This window comes from Pelmatolapia mariae, linkage group LG17 (assembly GCF_036321145.2).
Source record: "Pelmatolapia mariae isolate MD_Pm_ZW linkage group LG17, Pm_UMD_F_2, whole genome shotgun sequence".
In the NCBI taxonomy this organism is placed as follows: Eukaryota; Metazoa; Chordata; class Actinopteri; order Cichliformes; family Cichlidae; genus Pelmatolapia; species Pelmatolapia mariae.
Genome location: NC_086242.1, coordinates 30,363,492 through 30,387,474, shown reverse-complemented (window position 1 = coordinate 30,387,474; position 23,983 = coordinate 30,363,492). Strand labels below are relative to the sequence as shown.

The 23,983-nt window shown below is 40.1% G+C and overlaps 2 protein-coding genes and 1 non-coding gene across 4 annotated transcripts; all 3 read right to left on the bottom strand.

Annotated features, from left to right (window-relative positions):
- Window positions 1–43: 43 nt before the first annotated feature.
- On the bottom strand, window positions 44–10,579 carry LOC134647034 (retinal Mueller cells isomerohydrolase-like). 2 transcript variants are annotated; one of them, XM_063501164.1, is made up of 14 exons: window positions 10,471–10,579; window positions 9,504–9,586; window positions 6,405–6,555; window positions 5,884–5,991; window positions 5,050–5,191; window positions 4,673–4,820; window positions 4,163–4,244; window positions 3,893–4,025; window positions 3,469–3,611; window positions 3,249–3,378; window positions 1,852–1,966; window positions 1,618–1,712; window positions 1,402–1,513; window positions 44–732 (listed from the first exon to the last, which is right to left on the bottom strand). In XM_063501164.1, the coding sequence occupies exons 1-14, from the start codon at window positions 10,479–10,481 to the stop codon at window positions 587–589; spliced, it is 1,599 nt and encodes a 532-aa protein (XP_063357234.1). In that variant the 5' UTR covers window positions 10,482–10,579; the 3' UTR covers window positions 44–586. The 2 variants fall into 2 exon arrangements, with proteins under 2 accessions (XP_063357234.1, XP_063357235.1); XM_063501165.1 differs by lacking the exon at window positions 9,504–9,586 and having other exon boundaries at window positions 46–732; window positions 10,471–10,541.
- A 2,097-nt stretch (window positions 10,580–12,676) lies between these two features.
- Window positions 12,677–20,789, bottom strand: depdc1a (DEP domain containing 1a). The gene is made up of 11 exons (XM_063501163.1): window positions 20,686–20,789; window positions 19,216–19,481; window positions 18,949–19,093; window positions 18,673–18,803; window positions 18,457–18,587; window positions 17,644–17,691; window positions 17,354–17,491; window positions 15,261–15,433; window positions 14,955–15,131; window positions 14,531–14,737; window positions 12,677–14,073 (listed from the first exon to the last, which is right to left on the bottom strand). Exons 1-11 carry the CDS (start codon window positions 20,731–20,733, stop codon window positions 13,936–13,938), a joined length of 1,602 nt encoding a protein of 533 aa, XP_063357233.1. The 5' UTR covers window positions 20,734–20,789; the 3' UTR covers window positions 12,677–13,935.
- A 2,537-nt stretch (window positions 20,790–23,326) lies between these two features.
- On the bottom strand, window positions 23,327–23,398 carry trnah-gug (transfer RNA histidin (anticodon GUG)). Its single transcript has one exon. It is a non-coding gene; the product is annotated as a tRNA-His (tRNA).
- Window positions 23,399–23,983: the final 585 nt, after the last annotated feature.

Here is a 23,983-nt window from a genome sequence, read left to right as displayed (position 1 = left end):
TTTTCAGTTTAAATACCATGAATTTTAACATTTTGTGTAGTTATTTGTTTGTAATGTTTTAAGCAAGAACACAGAACACAAGTTTTTTTTATTAACCAAAAAGGGAAATTACACATTTACATAAAAATGTAAAAAGATCATCTTATATCAACTAAAAACTACATGTAATATGAGAAGAGAAGACGTGTACATGTCGTTGGTCAGTGGGACTGCTGATGCCAGGGTGGTACGCTGCTGAATAAACATCTGTCAATTGTTTCAAATACCTGTAGCAAAAATACTGTCTGTGTATGTTTGTAGCTGTGGCTTTATAACAACGATTACATAAACATAAACTGATTATGCAGTAAATATGGTTGATGTAATGCTATTAGTTTCACTGGGCTTCTCCTCACCATCAGCTACAGGAAAAAGCATGCATTGTGTGGCCAGGTAACATATGACAGAGACTGCTGAAGATTTTTTTTTTTAGCAGCATTGTAAAGCAATGATGGGGGTTCATTTCCACAAGAAAACTCGTCTATGGTGGAAGAAAAGAGCCAGACTGGTGTATTTCATGAAGCACCTGTTTGGACGAAATGCAGCTTCACGGCTTGTACATCCCATGCAGGGTGATGGGGATGATAGTGGTGACGTCTGCCCTGGCGAGCTCTGTCAGGTTTCTGGCATCCAGCACCAGCAGGGAACCTGGTCTCTGTGCACCTGGCTTTACCACAATACTCAGCAACACACCTGCAATACCCAGACACGGGAGGCAACTGCTTGCGTGTTCTACAGCAAACGTTCTTAAGGAAAAACGCAAAAATGTTGTTTCAAATGAGCGTAATGTGTCTACAGTTAGAGTTTGGGTGTGTATAGATTATGAATTATGAATGATGCTGGATGAATAAAAGAAAGTATAAGCTTGCATCCCATATTTAGTTGTGTCATCTGTGCTAGGCAGAGATTTATGTAGCGTTTCTAAAAACTTTGGTTTGAAACATACATTACACAAAGTTGACTAGTATATCAAAAACTTTAACTGCCAATGTGTGAATGATTGCAGTGTAACTTAAAATGTATCCTTACTCATCAAATTTTCCATGAAAACTCAAAGCATTTACAGGAGTTCCACTTACTGGACAGGGAAAATAATGCGCCTTTGGATCATAGACTGTATATAAAAAATGGAGGCGGTCACTTTACCCATTGAGCATATTCAAGATTATCCTTGTTTGTTTTTGTTTTTTCACTTAATGTAATAACAACAAAAATGTTAAGCATCTAATAAATAAGACAATAATTTAATAAATTAATCTCATGCTTGATTCAATATGATCTGAAACCCACAAACACACCAGTTTAGACCAGACCAGTGTTAGTGTGTAATTCTGTGGGCTAAGATGTGAGAATGTGTCATACCATCATCCTCCACTGTAGCTCCGGGTGACGGCACAAACAGTGGCTCTGATGGGTAACTGTCCTCCTCCTGCCACACCCAGGTCTCTTTGGTCTGCACATTCAGCTTGACGATCTAAGCAGCAACCAGTTTCTTTTAATGTCTTGTGGAGTTAGCTAACATCATGGGCCCTGCAGCTGTCCTCGTCTCATTATGTGTTCAATGAAAACCCTTCTTACCCTGTCAGGAATGAAGTGGTTGAGTCCCAGGCCATAGGCGAAGGAGTACTTCTTCCCACAACACTTTGAATAGTTGATCTGTGGAAACTCGAAAGCTGAGAGAGTGACACAGAGAAAATAAATGAATATGAGCATATATTCATTGTGTTATAACAATCAGTGTATTATGTACCCTTCAGGATACACATATTGGAATATACAGAGAATATGTAAACTATAGTGTATATGTGATACCCTGTCTTGGTCCAGAAAACAGCACTTCAGGTTCGAGCCAAATAGTACCGTCGCTGTGAAGAACGGCGGTCGCTGTAGTGTACGAAAGAGATACCAGATTCTTCCCCTGATCCTCCTGAAAACACACACAAAGTAGTGTGCAGAATACCATGGAGCTTAAAGATAAAGAGATATCATCCCTAGGTTACAGTAAATGTTTTGGCGTCATGCTGTTTTTTTTAGGGTTAAATAAATATGGAATGACAGAACATTTTGTTGGCACAAGTTAAAAATATTCTGTATGTCATATTACAACTAGATTTTTATTTGTGTTATTTTGTTACTTCCTGGTATGACAAACAAGCTAACTAATTGGTCAGTTAGTCTACTTGTTAATCCAGCTCTATGGGAACCATTACAGTAAGGATCTAATAAAATAAATACAAAAGTTAAAATACAATTCTATTTATATAGCACTTTTAAAGGTAAATATCTCAAACAAAATGCAGAAAATACAAAGATAAAATTGCCCAAAAGCAAGTTTTAGAATAGCCTTTCAACACAGATCCCATTATTTCATTATTTTCTGATTCATGAATGCCCACAGTTTCGATGAAGGGTTCAGCAGGTGAAACAAAAGGTATTTAAATAGGTTTTTTAAGTTTTAAATACATTTTAGGTTACATAGAGAGGCTAATGATTGTTATTCCCAATTATACTATAATAAAATATAATATAATAACAATATAATATTGTATCTAATATAATTAGATGTAATTTAACTTGACCTATTCTCAGATAAACACGTATATAAATAACAGTGACAACACCGTTTCCACTTATACTGTAGTAGCAAAAATTTGCTTTAGAGGCTGTGAGCTGACCAATTAAAACTGATATGAAGAGATGATTCCATGATTCCATTAATCACTATTTGTCATTTACAATGTTTCTGATCAACCCTATGACATATTAGATTAAAAAACTGGTAACACTTTATAATACAACCTGTGTATAAGGTGTAAGTACCCTGTAATTATGTGCAATTTGCAGGCAACAGGTCAGGGTTTGGAGGAAACAATGAAACAATTACACTGTAAGAACTACTACAAAGGTGCAAGTGTCCTGTACTTACGTGGAATTTGCGAGCAACAAGTCAGGTTTTTGCAGGAAAAAATGAAATCGGAATCGAGCTTGCGACTCCCGCTCTAAAGGTTTGTAGTCTTACCACTACACTATCTAGCTGCTACAATACCTAATACTGTGTTGTTATAATGAATTTCCTTCTGCATTTTAAAAAATGTGGCCTGCCTAATCAGTATGATGGATCCTGTTACAGTGCTAAATAATCACTAATAATGATTGAACATATTACTGATGACATTAATAACTTGCACTCTCTCTGTGTGTAGACTCACCCTGTGAATATCCAGTGGAAGGACATATCGTCTGACCTCAGGCTGTGGAGCTCGTGCAGCTGCTTTCTTCACCTCCTCCCACTCCTCTTTCAGATTAGCCAGGTACAGGTAGTTATACACAAATTCATGACTTTAAAGAAACACAGAGAGAGTGAGAGAGATAGAGATATCACATAAATGCATGTAAGACACTTGCACAGACACACAGCTTTACACTTACCCTTTCCACGTGCAGAGATCGACAACGATGAATCCTTCGTCTTCATAGGCGTTAATATGGTGAAAGAGGTTGAATGCTGATGTTCTGAACTTGTGACTACTCAGATAACCTGCTGGCTCTTTACTGGCCAAATGGAACCATGTCTGCAGCACACAAACACACATACTCACTGACCAGATGATACCAAGCAGACACACATGACCAATCAATTAATTTTTTCCCAGGAGAAGACTTAGAAACTTGGACAAAGCAGGTGACTTTAGTAAATAGCACAGCTGTGTGGCTTTTAGTGAAATTAATGCGAGTCCAAAACAGCTAATATAACTTATATTCAAATATTGCAGGTGTTTGTAACTCCAGCATTCACAAACAGACTGGATTCCAGGATTCCACAGGCCTTCTTTAATGCCTGTTCCCTGCCTACCCCCATGCTGGCGTTGGACTCAAAGCAGTCCATGTATGTGGCTCCTCTGAAGCTCCAAGCTGACAAGAACTTGAGCAGGTTGATCTTCACCGGCTGCTCCACAAATACAAAATAGTTGTCTGTCATACCAAAGCTGGAGACAGATAAACAAAACAGTGAAAGACACTCAGAGGCAAAGCACAGTTCTTCTTAATGGTAAAACGTCAAATACAAAGATAGAGGAAGAAACAAAAAACAGGCTTGGAGTATATGTATGAGATAACTCTGCACCTGTGTACGTAGGAGGGTTTAAGCCTCTCACTGCTTGGCAGCTGGACCAACACTTGGGACTTCTCTATGGGGTCTGATTTATCTGGAATCACAGAGATACAAACATATACATTGTTCCTGACAATTTTATTTTAATTCTCTGTGTTCTGCTTTAACTTTTTTTTAAACCTTTTTTTCAATCTTTGGCTCATTTTCTTTTCTTCTTTTTTTCTTATCCAAGGTTTTCTTCTGTCCTCTTCTCTCCCTTTTTATCTATCATATTCTCTCTCTTTTTTCACAGTCTGTCATCGCAGTAACAAACAGTCAGTGCTTACAAGCTTATCTGGAAAATTCAGGCATGATATTCCTTTCAAACCCAAATCTCTATAAGATGAAAATGTACTATATAACTTGAAGGGCAATAAACATCAATAGACATAATAATAAAATAATAATCAATCAAATCACATCCAACATATCCATAACATATACATTGATAGTCATTTAGAGTATTATGTATAATAAACTCACCTTTCGGAACAGGTGAGATCTTAACAATGTTATAAGCCAGACTCATGTTCTTGCCAAAGCAGTTACCAATGTTGTAGACCGTGCCATCTCGTTCAGTGTGGGGGTGGGCAGTCACCCCATTCACTGAGAGGTACTTACAAAGATCCACCTATTGTAAATTGGAAGACATTCAATTTAAAAGCTAAATATGTAAAATCACAACCAGAAACAGTCATAGATGCTGCAGGGAAAGAATAATAAAACAACTGAAAATGTAGCAATGTTGAAAACTAGAACACTTCCTTCTGGCATATTTGGGGAGGGTATAGCTTTAATAAAGCTACCAGAAAATGATGATGGCTCTAGCTTACTGTAAATTTAAACCAATCAGCTCCCACCTTTTTTAATGTCTCCAGTGAATCAGGGTCAACCTTGGTAATGTAGTTGGTCTCAGTGACTGCGTAGAAGTCTTCACCAATTGGGTAGACGTTCACTAAACAGTTATCAGTCACCTCAATGCCTCTGAAGTAAGTAAAGAACCTGAAATTACAAGCACGAGGAAAACTTTATATTAAACCAACCATTTCCCTAAACCCATATAATGTATAGTAATAATACAACATGATAAGATCAGTGTATGTGAACCAAAAGCTAAAGCTTGACACTGTGTTACTCCTGGGATTTGTAAAGCATCAAAGAGGGAGGATACCTTAATATGGTCATCTCAGGAACCCCAACCCACCTACTGGTAAAACTACCTGTGTGTAAGGGGCAACCAATCAGGTGAAGGTCGAGTTACAAGGAGGGAGCTAATAGATTGTTTACAGTGTATGAACTGAGAGGATGCACCAAGGCTCATTATAATATAACATGGATATTTATTAGAATATTGATAGTTATTCATGACTCATGAAAACTACTATATGAAGTTCAAGAATAAAAATATAGCACTGGGAATGAGCACGGTTCATTTAAGGACACTGAAAGGGGATATGTGGAACATAAATGGCAAACACTAAGAAAAAAAATTAAAAAGTCTATAAATAGATCTTGAAATAACTAGACATTTCACTAAAACTAAAGCTATGCATGAGTTAAAAAAATAACCCCAACAGGTTTCTCCAGGGACTGAACGCTTTCAACATCATGCACTTCCTAACCACAGGAATGTTGGATGTGTGCACCTACAAAATTAGATATTAAACCATTTTAGGGCATGGGTTTGTGATTACCTCGAGAAGATGTTTTTGCAGGGGTCTGGGTAGGCTGTCGTGCCAAACTCAGTGATGACAACTCTGTTCTCTGTCATGGCCCGAACGTAGGCATCTGTCCTAATAAACCTGAGCACAAACATCAACTATGTCAGCTATTTTTGAATCCCACTCATATTACTTTAAAAATTTTCATTGTGACACGTGACTGAAATCTTTGAAACACAAAAAGCCTTCTTCATTCGTTGCCTGTTTCTTTGCAACATCCCACTCTTCCTCAGCTGCAAAGAACTGCAAACCAAAATCAGATGTCATAAAAACCCACAACTGGATCTTGGAGCTGCTGGGAATATGAGAACCAGATTTTCTTCTTCTTCTTTTTTGTTTTTGGTGGATTAAAGAGAAAATGCCTTAATGCCCTGATGTCAGTACAGCTAGAAACATTTTCGTTTTTAAAAGGTATTTCCTCAGAATACTGCAACTTGAAATATGAAATATAAAAATAATGTGCTCTGCTTTTGTAGATTAATACGTTTTCTTACTTCCGGTAGTAAGTCACCTGACCGTTCTTCAGGTCAAACTTGTGGATGAGAGCCTGTCCATCAAACAGGTGCTGGAAATGTTCATCTCCCACCTCGAAGAGACCTGGACCCATCCTGAGAAGACTTCCCCCCAGCCATGACGGGATAACACCTGCAGTGATAAAACCATCACATGAAGCCGTGCACATCCTGACCACATGATGCCACATTCTGCTGTCTAAAAACTCAGACTGAAGGATTCTGTCCACACCTGTTTTCACACTATGTACACCAAGTGGTTAGTATCAGACTTCACCCATTTCTAACACCCCAGTGTCACTTATAACACTACAGTATTTTTATCCACAAGACTGATTCTGGCAGTAACACCAAAAATGCATTTTGTGTAAACGGGTGAACAGGTCAGGCCTGAAGCTGAGTATATCTCAGCCTTTATGTTAACCAATGTACAACATTTAGTTCAATCAAAAAACATTACACTCCATGAGGCAGTACATATACATGCCACATATATACACAGTGTTGGGGAGTAACGGAATACATGTACCGCCGTTACGTATTTAGAATACAAAATATGAGTAACTGTATTCCGTTACAGTTACCGTTTAAAAAGGTGGTATTCAGAATACAGTTACTTTGTTGAAATAAATGGATTACACGGCGGTACTTTCCTGTTTCATATCGTCGCGGGTCAGGACTGTTTGGGTTTGTTTGACAGCTACGCTCTGTTGTTCCAGGCGGCAGCGTTACGGTTGCCATGGTTACAGGGTGACGCGCTCTCTCTTTGCATGTTTCCTGGGTGAGAGAGCGCTTTTTTGTTGTTGTTGTTGTTGTTGTGCTAAGCTAAAAGGCAGAATGCTACAGGCATGGCCCTAAAGAATGTAGCCTCATGGGCAGTGTAGTCCGTGCTGCAGCGAGAATGGACTGCCATGTGTCTGTGAGCGCGAGGGAGGGAGAGAAAGGAAAAGTCCGAGCTGTCACGGAGCAAAAACGGGAGCTGGAAGCATGTAAATATAATAATAACCACCGCAGCCAAGAAGAGTGCCTGACGAGCCCAGCTGTAAGTAAGCTATTAAGACTCAACTGTACACTGTGTTCGTGTTTTCCTCCGGAAAAAATAAGTTCTGTTGGAGCAGCCTTTCAACGCCTCTCTCTGTCTCTGGCAAGCAAAGTTGACCCAGACAACAAAGTAAAGCTAGTTTTCAGCTACGAGCCCGACACGAACCCACCGTATTAGCCAGATGTCCCTTTACTACGGTTCGGAGCCGCAGACCTTCAGTAACAGTAATAAATCACAGCAATAGTACATTCACGTAGTTGTAAACAGCATGATAATATATTAAGTAATCCAAAGCATTCAGAATACGTTACTGTCATTTAGTAACGTAACGGAATACGTTACAGAATACATTTTGGGGCATGTATTCAGTATTCTGTAATGGAATACATTTTAAAAGTAACCTTCCCAACACTGTATATACATATTTATATTTATTCGTATATGTTACATAATAATGTTATTATAAATCCTAACTCTATTGATTTTCTTAAGTATTATGTTCATTTTATTATCTTTCTGTGATAGCGATGTTTGTGTCTTTCGCGTGTCATGTTCAACGTACGTTACCTGTGAGTAACCTAATGGTCACCAAAGGAGTTTTATTTGAGTAAACACTAAATACGGAACTAACTGTAGGTATAACAAATAACTATACGTAATTTGAAAAAGCACACTAGTGTAATGATAATGCTGGGCAGTGTATTTTCTGGCGTTAAGCTATTATGCCGTACATATTTATTTTAGTATATATTAGATGATTATGTTAATATAATCTGCTAACTTGTGTTTATTGTTTCACTATGACTTTGAAATAGGCAGTGCACCTGTGGATGTCATAGGAGAAATGCCTTTTGCAGATGTTTCCATTTGACATTTCAGATGATTAAAAAATAAGAGAAACCGCACGCTTGTGATGAAATTTTGTTGTTACATCAATGCAACCATCAGTGGGAGTTTTCAAGAGTAAGAGGGGTTAGAAAACCATAAATGTAGATTCCATGTGAGGAAAACACAGCCAGTGTAAAATGCTTTAGCCCTGCATGCTATCTGAAGGCCACCAGATGGGGATAGCTGTGGTTACTGAAAGTGTTCAGGTCCCACAGCAGTCTATGGGAAAAGTCTTCCTGCATTCCCCTGTGTTAACCCTTTCCTGAGTTTATGGGCTCAGTCACTTCTTTCATGAAGAACAGTGAAGTCTATTTTATAAATCTTGGTTATACTATGTTTCAGAATGGCATGTCAATTTGTTGATGACTTGTGACTGACAAGTTGTTAGGGAGAGAGCAATCACACCTGCCCGTGTTTGTCGCACCTACTTAAAATTATTATTATTTTTTTTAGCTCAAGATGGTGACAATGAAAACACCAATCATGAAGTTTCAAAACTGCACTTTAGAAATCAACAGATGACATTGTGACAGTAGCTGTATGTCCAGTTTCTATACTGTGCATGGCCTGGATCCTTCCCCTCCCCCGTTTCTACAGTCCATCATTGTAAACATATGCAATGACATGACCTGAAAGTTGTTGCGCAAGTTATAAAAGCAAACCAATATACTTTTAAGCTTAGAAAAATGGGCTCCCCCTTGTATACCTGCCATTACCTGCCACCTTCACACTGCAAAGGTGAACATATAACAGAGGAGTGTGGCACATTGTTCTTTGCTTCTGCCACTCATAAGTAATACTCATCAGATCATAGATGCAAGTTTATGCAGACAGGAGATCTGTCACAACTAAATGTTCCTCAGCAAAATAAAGAATTTCTAATTTCCCACATGTGATCCTTGATTTGTTCATAATTGCCCAAGCTGTAATGATAAATCTTTAGAGGACCATGAGTCTCTCACAATATCTAAAGCATATTTAACTGCAGATTATTCATTACCACTAAATCAGAAATCTCACGTAATACTGGAACTGGAGGAAATTTCAGGTGATTCACTGTCTTGGAGCCATAAATGTTAGTGATTAAAGCCACACTGCCATCGACACAGCCATGCATTGCTACTTGTTTTTTGTCAGTTGCTCTTTCCTACCAGTGATAACTGCTGGTATGGGTTCATTCAGCTCCTCCACTGACTCAAAGATCTTCTTGTAGCTGGCAGCAGGATGCTCCACGCTGCAAGCAAAATACAAAAAGGTTTTCTTTTTTAGACTTATTTCTTAAAGGAGTTCAGAAATAATGAAATATGTCTACAAGTTTTCTCAACTGCTTGTTTCTTGCTTGTCTTGTTAACAGCCAGTTTGTTTGTCTTTTGTTGGATATTTTACCCATTGTCCTCCCCTCAAAGGGAGGGAGTATGTAATTGGTTCCATTTGTTTGTTTGTCTGTTTGTTTGTTTGCAGTCTAGCATCCATAGCTGTCAAGATATCATTTTCACATTTTCTCAGACGGTAGATACCAATAAAAGCTCGAGCTGATTTACTTTTTGTGAAAATCAGGTCAAAGTCAAGGTCACACTGCATTATATTTCCTCAGTTGTCTTCAAACTTCACAGAAATACAGTGGGCCTCCTCTGGGGGTTCTGAGTGGTCTTGTTTTGTCATGTATTATTATTTTTGTGTTTTCTTACATTTTTCTATTCCTTTTAAAATCAACATTCTTTCTCACAGTTTTGTTTTTCTGTTCCTTGCTTGGCTGCATTTGTGTGGTAGAAGCAGGGCTGAAATTCTTCCTCAGTTACTGGGCCAAGATTCCTTCAGAGTACATACATCAGCTTTTCTGAGCTTTTCTAAGATCCATCGAGTATTTTACTGCAGCACCAACGACTTACTGTGAAATTTCAGGTTGAAACTCTCGAGGTAAACTGTTTGAAATCTGCTCCGATGACTCATCATCAGATCATTTCGAGCAGAGCAGAACAAAGCACGTCTGCAAGCTGCTTTCTGTTATGTTGTTGGGGAAAACCAGCAAAACCCAACCTCGAAAAGTCATTTTCAAGCTTTCAAGTGTTTCTCTTCACTGCCATGCATCTGAGAAACTAAAGAGAATATGTTACTCACCGGCTGACCATGCTGCTACGCTCTTCACACACTTTCACACAAGCTGCTTACAAAAGAGGCTCTGGCTTGTATTTAAACCCTGCACAGATTTCCTGTGGTAAGCAATGGAAACGGTGCCCCATCCACCCTCCTCTCCTTCTCCCTCTCCCCTCCCCTTTTCCATCCCTCCTCGCTCCCTGTCCTCTTCTTCTCCTCCTCTCCTCTCCTATTTTCCCTTCATGCCTTTTGCTCCCCCTTTTCAGCACCCCTCCCCAAACCTCTTCCACCTCCCCCCCAAGTCTTAACCAGAGCTGAACAAACCAGCTTTGTGTCCTCTCCTTTCAGACGCCAGGCCCCCGGCTCTTTGCAGAACTTTCTCCGGCCCACCTAAACAAGGTCTGGGAACACAAACAGTCACCAGTGATGTGGGTCAAACTAGCAAATTCAGCCTTTAAAAGCAGTTTGTTTGAAGGTGGATATGCTTGCAGAAAGAATCTTATCTAATTAGTTCCAGACAGCTTTGACAAAGGCTGAGAAACTATTTTAATTAGCTACTCAGTGAGGAAGGAGAGTAACACACACACACACACACACACACACACACAAATGGGCTTCATTTCATCCTGCGACAGGTGGGATTCTTATTGGTTTGAGATGCTTTCCCACTTATAGAGATACCATCTGCGGCTTGGAGTATCACAAGAAATTAAGGTGGGTAAGTCAAGGAGCCGTATCAAAGTGTTTCTTTGATTTACAGCCTAAAAGCTGATAGCTATCTAGACAAGACTTTTGGGTCTTGACTGTGATCGTGGTGTTGGTGTCTACTGGAGCGCATTCAGTTGCGTAATCTGACAAACATTAAGACACAAAACAACCATTTATTTTGTGATTCAGATTTAGTGAATTCAGTTCTAGTATTTTAATAATCTGTTAGCACAAATTATCAGGCATTTAGCAACTTATTGTCACATCTAAATATCTCTGCTTCTGGATCACAAAATCCAACAAGACAGCAGCCAAAATGCTATAACCTACGTTTTTAAGGCAGAATCCAGAAATCAATTGGAAATCATGGTTACTGTGTCCATCTTTTAGATACATGATACTTCTTCCATGGCATAATAATATGGTTGTTATTATTATGCCATGGAAGAAGTATCATGTAAATATTGGATCACAAGAAAGATCACGGAGGTAATAGAGGGCAATAAAAATATGAAATCATGAAGCCTGCAAGTTTACACATTTGCAAATAATAAACTTTGTGGTTTCTGACTGGCTATACTCAGATTATAGCTACTTCTAAAAAGTAACAAAAAGCTGAGAAACTTCGAGCACACTGAACGAGCTTCTTTAGCAGCAGCCTGGCTGCTCGTGTTTGTTCTGCCTGCTGCTTTGTGAAGCAGCTTTTAGGTTTAAGGAATATTCAGGATATTAAATCCATCTAAGTGATTCTCTATTATAATTTTAACACTGGAGCAAAAATCATCCCACCAGGAGCGTCAGAGTAACGTAAAAAGGAGGAGGTAATATTACCTATCTGGTGGCCAGGCAGATGTAATTGTGTACCTTTATTGCTATCCTTTCAGTACAAACACTACTGAAATACTGGACAGCTAAATAAGTTTATTCCCAGGACTTTGCAATGGAAACAATGTAGGGGAACAGTTGTAGGTGCAAAACATCGATGATGAATGCATGTGTGGTTAAACATGCACACGCCATCTGATCTGAGGTACATATCAGGGGAGAAGTAATACTTCATGCAGCTTAAGATAAATAAAAAAAGGAGTGTTTGACACTTGGAGTTGAATTTGAGATTTTTTCAGATACTTGACACGGGTTGTGTAATTCATCCCAGCTTACTAAATACCTGTCAGCATGAAACACTTTTTTAGAAACAAGATGTCACATGGTACTTATTTAGTTGTTATGGTCATTATTATTATTACTGCCCACTAATATAAAACTGTGAAGCTGCTTTTAGGTTTAAACAGTCTCCAGATACAAAATGCATTTAGGTGTTGCTCAATTATGATTTTAACATGAATGCAAAAAGAAATCTCTCCAACACATACATCAATTTAATAACAAAGGAAAAAATCCTGCCAGGTAGATGTTCAACACCAGAAATAATAATAATATTAATGATGTTCTAAATAAAGCTGTCACTTCAATACAAATACCACTGAAACACTGAACAGCTAAACAAATTTATTTCCCAGGACTTTGCATAGTAAACAATGTAGAGGAACAGTTGTAGGTACAAAACACAGAGAACACCAATGATGAATGTGTGTGGTTAAACATTCATGCACCATCTGATCTGAGGTAAACACAAACATACCAGGATAGAAGTAATACTTCATGTAGCTTAAGATAAATAAAAGAGCGTTTGACACCATTTGAATATTAAGATTTCTTCAGACACTTGACATGAGTTGTGTAATTCCCCTCAGTTTACCAAATACCTGTCAGCATGCAGCACTGCAATGAATGGATGCGCATTCAGGTCAAGCTCTCACTAGGCACTACCCATGCCAAGGGCATATCAGGTGTCTGATGGAAAAACTTGGTTTGGGAAGTCTAATAAGCCTTAAATACGTATAAATGACCACACTGGTGATTGACATAAGCATGCTGGCCTAGCTCCAAGTGCAAACAATCCACTAAACAAAGCAGGGATGAGACACATAAGCTCAAGAAGTAAAAAGAAATTGGAAAGATTAACACGATTTAAAATAACTGAGCTAGATATGAAAAAGCTAGCATCCTGAAAAAAAAAAATCACCACAAAATAAAACTAAGATTTCAAAAAGAGTTTTAAAAACTCAATACTCGACAGAGGGAAAATAAGATGAGGGCAAAGAAAGAGAAAATGCTCAACATCAGGCCTGACAAATAAAACTTAGGCGTCTATGATAGAAAATATTGAAACTTTAAAAAACATCAGCATAACAAAAAACAAACAACAACTAGCACTCCTCCTGCTGTCAGTATTCATATAAATTAAGAAATCTAATTGCTCCCATATTGACCAGTGATCTTAGAATTGCATATTTTTCTCCCAATTGCCTTTTGGAGCTTGCTTCTTACTTGAACACACACACGGGCCAGTATCAGATACAAATAGAAAAGAAGAGTGAGGGGACAACAGGTAAAGTACCTTTCTTCATAAAACATGTATTCAGAGAACCTAAATGGTATGAACGGCTCTGTAGAGCTACGGTCACAAGCCTTCATCTAAGTCAGCACTCAAAACTCAATACAAATATACACAACACATGAATACACAAATCAACTCCTGTTAAAATCATCCAGTCTGCATTTACTTACAATAAACACAACAGTAACAACAGCATTTCCAATGTAACACACTGCTTTTGGCTGCCATGGGAAAAACGACTTCTCAATTGTCCTGCCAGGAGTGTGATATCAGTGCAGTGATCACGACGTGAGCGGCGAGAGCGCGCCTCCTGCAGTCGTTCAGTTCCTGATGCTGAAAGCTTTGGTCTTCTTGATGTTGAGGAGTGGAGGTTTAATCTTTGGTTTGTTGTCAGTCTTGCTCTCGCCATCCGAGGAGGGGAATCGTTGCCTGTAGATGTCTGGGTACTGCTTCTGAAACTTAGGAGAACAATAAGAAAATTACATTTAGCTGAGTCTGCAGATTTCCAGCATTTTTGAGGATGTGAAGTAACTTGTTATATCCTTGTGTGACCTTCAGGAATCTGAAGGCTACTGAAAATAGCTTTCAAGTTGAAAACACTGGAAATTGACTTAAAACCAAATACGTGTGAGTGTGTATCAAAGATAGCCACTGTTACCTCTCCCATAGGTAAGTGGGATACTGTTTAAAACCATGGGGTTTGGCATGTTAGCTACCACCGTCACAGTTTAAAACAAAGTATCATTTACAATTATCATCATGCCATACTGAAGGAAATTTGAAACTTGATGAGAAACTCATTGGTCAAGTACTAGGGTTACAAATCAAAACAGGAAGACTTCTTTATTCACTTTGCATCTTTGTGCAAACAGAACCAGACTTGAGGCATCGCCTGGACTTTCAGTAGTCCGTTACCTGTTTCAGTTTCTTGCGTCTGTCCTTCTCACTGATGTTTTGATCTGTCACCAGGATCTCTAGCAGCTCCTCCATGGCCTTCTGAGAAGACTCCAGTTTTTGCTGTTCAAACTCAGCGCCACTGATCTGATGGCAGAACGTGTAGACCGGCATTGGAGGGCAAACCGGATCGCTTTTGTCAGTCTTTGAAACAGAGTCCATCGGGACCTGAAATCAGGACAGTAAAAACATGAAGAAATCAACATGTTAACAGATTTTAAAGCTCCCAATGGAGCTGGCAGGTTCCCCTCAAAGCTCCAGCAGCATGAAAAGGTGTATTTTGAGCATTCACAGCTATCAGCTTGCTTCTGCAGGTTGTATTTGAACAGACATGCTCTGCTTCTTTAAGAATTAGTTGGTTGTGGTTTACAGTTTGAAGGTATACCTGTGCTGTTCGTAGGTACTGTATATGGTCACTGATGGCACCAAGCAGGTACTCTGGGACTGAGAGGATGCTTTGCTGATGGTCCATTAAAAATGACACCAGCCTGGTTGCTAACAGCTCATCCAAATCACACTCCTCAGCACTGCCCAGGACACAGCCTGAAAATGTGTGAACCATCTGAAATCCACGAATAAAAGGTAAACAAACAGGGACATCATGATAAAAGAACATGGCATACATGTCTGTGCTCACACTTCTTTAGGGAATGTTCAGAGTATTAGAGAGGAACATTTGATATCTCCTTACCAATGTCCGAGTGCCGATAGCAGGGTGGAGGCGAGGCATGTCTACATTCTGGCTGATGCGTGACGCCATCCTCATGAGCAGCTGCAACTTCCTGCGGGAGGCAGGTGGAAGGAGGAGGGTGCAGAGCTGCAGGGCCTCGATGGCTACACGTTCACACTGAGGCTGGAGAACGCCTACATGCAGGAACACCGTTAGAAAGTCACGGACACGCAAGTAAGTGTTTTCAGTCAAACTGAAGAACCACACTTCAGGACCACATTCATCCATTGCTACGTCACATTTGCTAGACTACACAATGAATGGATGAATGAGAAAATGAATCGACTACAGCTATGGTGTGAAATGAGGCAGGTAAGGCTTGTGAACATGACACTGCAGCACGACTGTCACCCAGGAATAAAGGACTCCTATGCCATCTTCCTTTTAGACTGTTTCTATAGATTTTAATGAAATCTGGGGGTCTGTACGACAAAACAAGTTCTATTTATCTGGCTAAACTGTGCTGCAGCTACATGATCTGTGAAACAGACTTTTGCCTTTTTCCTGTTGTTAAATGTTAAAGGTCAACTGCTGAATACAAAAACAGAGGTCATTTTCTGGAACTGGCCTCCCTGCTTCACGCTTTGAGTGAGGGAACAAACTGGAGCTAGTAGGGGTTAGATGTTAGATGAGGTTAATTTGATTAGACATAGACACAGAGACAGGTAGAGGTGAGAGGGTCTTACTGTGCTCATTTTGGTTTTTGGGGGGCTGGGAGTTGCCGGCGGACACAGACACAGGCGCTTTGAGCAGTGAAACAGCTTGTGACAGGTGGGACACTTCCAGAGAGCTGAGGCAGCGGCGAACAGCAGCGGGTGCAGGAAGCGTCCAAAGATTAGAGGTGCTGGAGGCCGGTCTGGGTCCTGTAGCAGCATTAGACCCTTGTGCTTTGGTTGCAGCAGATGAGAAAGAAGAAGGGAAAGGACGAAAGGAGGAAGAGAAGGGATGACAGGAAGACAGTGATGGAGGATGTGAAGCTGAGGAAGCCTGACACTGACTGGAAGGAGAGTTTACACTGAGGCAGCTTGCTGCTCGACCCTGCCACTTAAGCTCTTTGACATCTTCCTCCCTGGTCTCTATGACGATGTCCAGGCAGCTGCTGAAGCTGTGAGGCCGTAAGGAACGAGACCTGTGTGAAGCTGACAGTCCAGCCAAGGGTATGACAGACAGCCTGTTTCTGGCTGTAACTCCTGGAGCGTTTTCAGAAGTAACGGGTGCTGGTTTGGACACAGATGTCCCGAATGAACGTGTGTGAGGTGCTGTGATGGAAGAGCTGTCGTCCTGGCTCCTGTTGCTATAGGCACAGGATGCCAGGCTGTCACTGGACTGAAACAGCTGTTGTCTAGTAAGAGGGGCAGAGTCATCCAGGATGGTTTCCAGGGAGCAACTTCTTGTTTGAGGTCTGGTGGGAACAACTGTACTGAGGCTGATGCAGCTGCCTCCTAATGGGCCGTCATTAGCATCGGCACCGCCGCCTCCTTTCAGTGCTGCCAGCCGGGACTGAAGTTTCCCACCAATTACCTCGCTCATGGGGGATTCTGTCTCGTCGCATGTCCCCTGTCTGAGCAGCGACAGGAGGAGACACTCCGTGGAGCGAAACGACGACTTGGCTGGAGGGGGGACTGCAGGAAGGTCTGATTTCTTGCGCTTCAAATGCTGGCGCATAGAAGGCGCTGCAACGTAGCCGCAGAACACTGAAAGTGAATGAAGACATGGAGAAGGGGGGCAGAGAAAGCCAAGGGGGCAGGCAGGGTGTCAGTGCAAGCAGACAGCAAAGGGGAAGGAGAGGGTTTAGTTAGTTCAAACCATTACTGTTCATACAGCTGATCAGGCACAACAAAAACAAAAAGTGCAACAGCTCACATCACAGTTAGGATTCCACAAACAACCAAAACTTCTGTTAGGGGGTCACAAAGCACTGTTAGAGGTCAAACACTCAACTCACAGTGGAGACAACATGTCAGAAAAGACCTGCAGCCAAATTTGATCCTAACACAACACCAACATGTAGATTCTGAAAGGCCTAAATGATTAACAGGAAGTAGCAAACCCACCTAGAACATTGATAAACAGTTCATACAGTTCATATGTGAGCAGTGGCTGTGGGAGGCTGTAGAAGTAATCGGACACTGTTTTGAAGACATCTCTTTCAAAGCCAGGATAGGATTGCTGTGTGCCGTTGTACTTTGGCCCTGGAAATAAACGCCATGTTACTGCAACTGTAACAACACTGAATAATATCTTCAGTAAATAGATCCATCAAACCACATTAAAAAAAAAATCTATAAAAAAAGGCTTTTTCCTTTTAAAACTGTTAATGCAGGACATAGTTGCAGCTACTCACAACTGGCCAGGCTCCTCATGGCAGACAGAACCCAGTCTGGAAGGTCATCTATGGAGGCAGTTCTAATGTTAGACTCTTTGTTGGTTTACAGTATAATACGTCAAACTCATTTTACATTGTGGGCCCCCTTTGATCTTAAGCAGGCTGAGCAAATGAAGGCCCTCTTTATCACAAAGGAAAAAAAAAGGTTCAGCTGTGATGTTTTAATAAAAGAGAAAGAAAAGCATTTTAACAGCATCTCAATAGACAAGAAATGTGTCAGTATGACTCTTTGGGTTTCAATTGCAAGAAATTACTGTGTAAAATGACAGAAAAAGTTCATTGGCTAGACTTTCATGTAAATATGGCTAATTCAGTTAGTTAAGAGTGAGAAGAAAAAAAATGTGCATTCATGTTTGCAGTTTTGTCTTGCTATAAAATACTTGAAATTTAAAATAAAAACAAAAAAAATATTTGTGGGTGTTTTCTTGTTTGTTTTGTACTACTTGAACACTAAAGTGGCCCTCCAATGAGATGACAGTGTCAGCAGTAGCCTACAGCTCATTTAGGTTCGAGACCCCTGGATTAAATTATGTCCAGACTTTCTGATTCAAAATTGCCCAGAAACACCACATTTTCACAGATACTTTTACCTGAAGAAAAAAAATTTATTATGTTGTTTTGGCCTTTTACACTGGAGAATGGCACTTCTAGGACTTTAGTATGTGGTTCATAGCACATCCTTATGGTAAAAAAGTATTTTTTCAAAGATGAGGTCTTTATACATAAACTATCCTGTACATTTTTTTCCTTTATACTGGTGTGTGAACCTACTGGTCTTGTCGTCCAGTGTGACCACTCCGTGTTTGTTGACTTTGGTCATATTATGGATGATGTTCTGTGGATTCACATAACGATGGTCTAAAACCTCGTCGAGAGATGGAACATCTAGAATCCTCTGAAGGCTGAAACACATACACAAGTTTTAGATATACATGGAAGTCTTTCTCAGTTTTTTTTGTTTGGTTTTTTTGGTTTGTGTGCTTATACTGGGTCAGCGTGATGTCTCTCCAGATCTCCTGTACATCCTCCACTGTCAGCTCTCGTCTCTGTTTCTGCTGCTCTTCTTCTGTCTGACTGTCGCCTTCCTGCTGTATTCGGAGTGCAGGATCCACATTTTCCTGAAACACATGTACGGAACAAGAACCAACATCACAGAGTGAATCTTTTTATTTTATTAGTGCAAAACTGCATCTATGAACTTGTTTTTCTCTCGAATGCAACATATTATTGTTTTAAATTGAAACAGTGATAAATCTAACTCACCTGGGTCTCTTTCTCCTGCCTCCTTGTGCTTCTAAGCCTGAAGAAACCTTCTTTGTCCTTGAATGAAGGTCTCTTTTTTATGGATCTGGACTCTGAGGCTGGAGCTGAACAGGGGATGTGTTTCAGAGGAGAAGTGGAAGGAAACCTGTGGACAAAGAAAACAAAACCCAAAAAACAGACTGTTTGATGCTGTGTGGAGCACAATCAACATATTAAACCCCGTTTTGTTAAATAATCCCCAAAAGCACATTTCTGCCAACAGATTACCTGTACAGCACATTGTTGTCCTCCAGGTCCTCTGTTCCCCAGCGTCCCTTTACATCTTCAATCACATGGTTCTTCAGAAACTTCTTCAGGAGCTGAACTGTCTGTTGCCTGGTAACGTCGGGGCCAAAGTTGCTGTTGTTACAGAGCAGCTGGTGCAGCCAATCAACAGCAGCAGAAGCAGTGAAACAGGAAGCATAGTGCCTGAAGTTCTGGCGATGCTTCCTGAGGGGCATGCCAGCCCGAAACAAACGTGTCACCTCATTCCACTGAAACAGGACACGCACAGTTCAAGCAAGGAAATAAGATAATGTGTCATACTGTACAGAATTGCTCCATAGGAAAGCTGATAAAAGTGCACAAGAACAATAATAATGACAATTGACCGTGAGAAGTAACAGTGGGAAAGACAGGACGCTTCTACTACAGAGAAGATCCCTCAGCTGTAATTAAGCCAGCACAGTATCTGCTGATTCAGATGCTGGCAGATATATCCAAGCGTTGGTACACATTTCATCAACTGGTAGCTCATTATGCTCAAAATTCAAAAAGCATGTGCAGCGTTAAGACCAGTTTTATTTTAAAACAAACTATTTTGGTTTCTGCAGGCATATTGCAGATTCAGGAATCACAAGACAAAACCCAATGACCTCAAAAACAAGTTAGTATTTACAAATATTTACTTGTTGTCATTGCAGCTACTGCAGAAGTCACTTAAGTTGTGGAATAAATTCCTGCACTGATGGATTGGAGGTTTGACAGCAACCGGATTGACAGGTGATCTATCCTTTAGGTCCACCATTAAAGGTGGAAGGATTTTCTTTTTTAAAAAACATATAAACACAGTTTCTTTAAGAACCATATATGTCAGCCCTATGATACCTGCGCATCTGTTACACTTATACAATAACAGAGTAATCGAGCAGCCATGGGACGTTAATTGCAAACATTATTGGTTTAGTATAAGGATTGATCTTAATGAATGAACTAATATTTGTAAACAGAAATGCTCTAAATATTCCAATTCCACCATCCCAGTGACTTTCTTTTATTAGAAACTCAAATGTGTGAGTGTCTATAACTGACTGAACAAAGGTTGTTGACATATATATTTAAAAGATATCACCGAATATATCGGATTAAAATCACATCAGTGGCGTTAATGAAAATTCGTACTTTAAGGTCCGGTTTTCAAACGCCATGTAAACTAATCGGTCTCGTTAGCTGGATTACAGGTGACGTTTGTTGCTGAAACAAAGTCATGAAGATGATATTAAATCAGAGAGAGCCACAATTTTGCAACGCTGAAACACAGAGAGGATACTTTACTGTGAATTTCTTGCTGTATTGCTTTTAGAGAAGCCAGCAAAACGCGTGTGTTTAAAAGCAGCTACAGATGAGTTTAGCGCTTCCGTTGATGACGATCTTACACTGAGTAGCTAGGTATTAGCTAGCTCGTGAACTTTAACTTACCAATTTCGTGGCTCGGTACGGTCCAGGGGTGATAACATGAGAACTCATATTTATCACGGAAGGGTAGCGCTAAGGGTTTCCTTCATTCGCTGTAGAGACGGATACTGTCCATCAGTCGAAGAAACATTTACGCATTTCTCGCTACAACCTTTAGTTACGGAGAAACTCTCCACAGCCTGGCTGCTCCCCATCTGTTCAAAATTACGAGCCCTGCGCTTCTGCCACCGGATTGGACGGGCGTTATGGTCACGTGACCAGCCTCTAACGGAAGAGGGTGGAGGATCAAAACAAAAAGCGGACTGTATAGGGGTATTGGTAGTAAGGATATTTGAGAATTCTTCCAGCTGACACTAAATTTAGGTCTACAGTTAGTTACAGCTGTGTCAGCTGTAGAAAATGTCTGTATTGCTATATGTTGAAAGGCCATGCAGGTGTATTTCCTCGTGTACTATGGTACCCTTTTCTTCACTTTGCGTTACATTGCGCATTCTTATATAATAATATTCATTAAATCAACTGTAACAGCTTACATTAACTGTAAGCTGTTACAGTTGATTCCAGGAATTTCCCACCTCTATCATACGCTGTATTTGTGTGTTAGACCTGAAGATTTAATAATTATAAGCCAGTGGTATAATGCATTTGGTATCTAGATGCCAATTTAAAGATTTGTATAATCTTACTTGTAAACCAATGTAACATCTAAAAAGTATGCCTTTGACTGTTGCACTGATGGCTCTTAAAGACCTCACTAATCTTTGCTTTTAAACACACTGGATGCTCCTCCAGTTAGACAACACAAACATATTTGACTACAAAGCCCAGCTACAGAACCAGACTCATCACCAGAGCCTATATTTAAACTTCATGCTCTTTGCACACGGGTTTCTATTAAAAAGGTTTCTATTAAAAATAATAATTATAATAATAATTATACATTTTATAAAAAGATGTGAGTGTTTTACTGTTCGGACTATCCTTCTTTTCCAGCCTGTTTTAAGTGAAGGAGCAAGTCCTCCTGGGGAGGCCTTTTGCATTCACTGATGCATAGGCATGTCATGGAATTAACATTAGCATATCTTTACAAGCACTCTGTAGGGGAAATCATTTACAGCCACAAAGAGACAAAAGACAATAAAGACAGTGGGTGGTAGAGACAATTCTAAAGGGATAGATACCAGGAGGATGTGGTTGACTCTGGCCACACAGTAATGATTCCTTCCACTTGCCTCCGAAGTTGGATATTGGAGTTGGAAGTGACATGAGTCCTAGACTGCTTGGCTTTCTATCCTCATGATAGAGCCTGGTCAATGCTCTGCGACGGGCTCATTTAGCGAGTCACAAAAGCTCAATAGTGGCAGTACATATTGAAGCTTCTACAGTTTTACTAATGTCTACATGCACTATCACCATCTTGGTTTGTTAAGTTGGGGTTGGTGGAGCTGCTCCAATTTTCTGAGTGGCAAGATATTTCCTATTTTATGCACCCTTGTATTTTTACAGTTACATTTTTCTATTGATATTTGACATTGAGAATATCTGTGGATCATTTGATGGATTATGAGATAATAACTTTTATTCCCCAGTGGTTCCCAAACCTTTAAGGATTTCCAGACAATAACCCCCCCCCCAATCTTCTCACACTTTTTTCATGTGTTATCTGCTATCCAGATGTTCAGGCCACAAAAGCCCTAAAAGATGGGCTCCATAGATCAAGTCAGCAGACTAACTGAGGAAATCAGAGACTAAGATATGATTTGTCTTGGTTCCCCTTAGAGGTAGCCAGCCTGCAACTGTAAACCAACTCTGCTGCACAAAGTAGACAGAACTAACATCACGTGTTACAACAGTAAAATGCTGCTTTTGGATTGCTGCATAAAAGTGAACATAGCTACAGCGAGGGCCATGAGCCACTGCCAGGCCCAGGCTTGATTAAATAGGGAGAGCTGGGTCAGGAAGGGCATTCGGCATAAAAATGCCAAATCAAATGCATGGATCACTAAAATGCATCAGTGAAGGCAATCTACAGTAATGTCATATATAACAATACTTGACAGGGGTCATTTTAAATCATGTTTAAGATTTAAGTTAGAATTCTGGGTCTGCTATGTATGTGCTGAAAAGTGTAATATCGAGTTTCTGCTTATCATTATAGTTATTATTAAAAAAACTGAAAACGTTTCATTCACTACGTAATGAACTAATTTAATTCATTCACAGCCGAGAAGACTGTATTTGTGACTTTACTATATGACTTGAACGGAAATCGACAAGCTCTTGCTGAACTCGTGAGAAAGGCTGCCCCCAGCTGGGCACAATAGGGAACTACTGCATTTTTGGAAACTTAGTCACTCTTTGGTAATTTCAATATTTTGGTTTTTACGCTTTGCTACGCTTGTAGCAAAGAAAAACAGGAATATTTTGGGGTATGCGCTTGTCACTATAGTATATAGAGAGCGAATAAAGATTTTACAAGTGTTAGGGACGACAGCCAAAGTGCTTGTTAAAGTTGGTTTCCAATTACAATTCACTTATGTTTTATTTACTTTCCAGGTCAGGAATAACTCAAAATATGCCTGATCCGACGGGATTTGTGTTACTTTTTATTTCAATTAAATAATACTCTTTGCAGGGAAAATTCTGCCGTGACCCGGATTCGAACCGGGGTTGCTGCGGCCACAACGCAGAGTACTAACCACTATACGATCACGGCGAGCTATCCGTGGGATGGGGATCGTGGGTCGTTGACAACAACCCTATACTCGCATGGTGGTGAAACACTAAAATCCTATTAATTATGGTCAAAAATGGACCAACAGAAAAGTCATTTAGAAATTCGAATTACAGTTTTTATCAGATTTTGCTGAGCGAGCAGCAAGTTACTTCTAAAACGGTGAGAGACACGTTTGCGGTCTGTTTGCTTATGGCTCCACTTTCTTCACGTAGTGGAGTGGACACATTTTCTGTGCCTCGTGGTGTGGGCGTAGACTACGGCGTTTTAAAAACGTATTCGCTTGCTGATTGGTCAACCGTCGTGTATTCATACGGATTCAATGCATTCTCTTTACCCATTGGTTATGGGGTCGTTATCCCTCGTTTATCATTGGTTCAATAAACAAGACGTCCGAATTTCAAACTAGATTGTCTGTCAGTGTATTGTCGAAGGAAGCGAGAGTGAACGTTTGCTAGCTAACAAGTGTTGGGTCTAAACGGCCATTTGGAAACAGTTAACATGTAATTGCTGTTACCTAAGCTGTTTTTTCTAATTCATTTTTTAAGCTACAAGATTGACTTTATT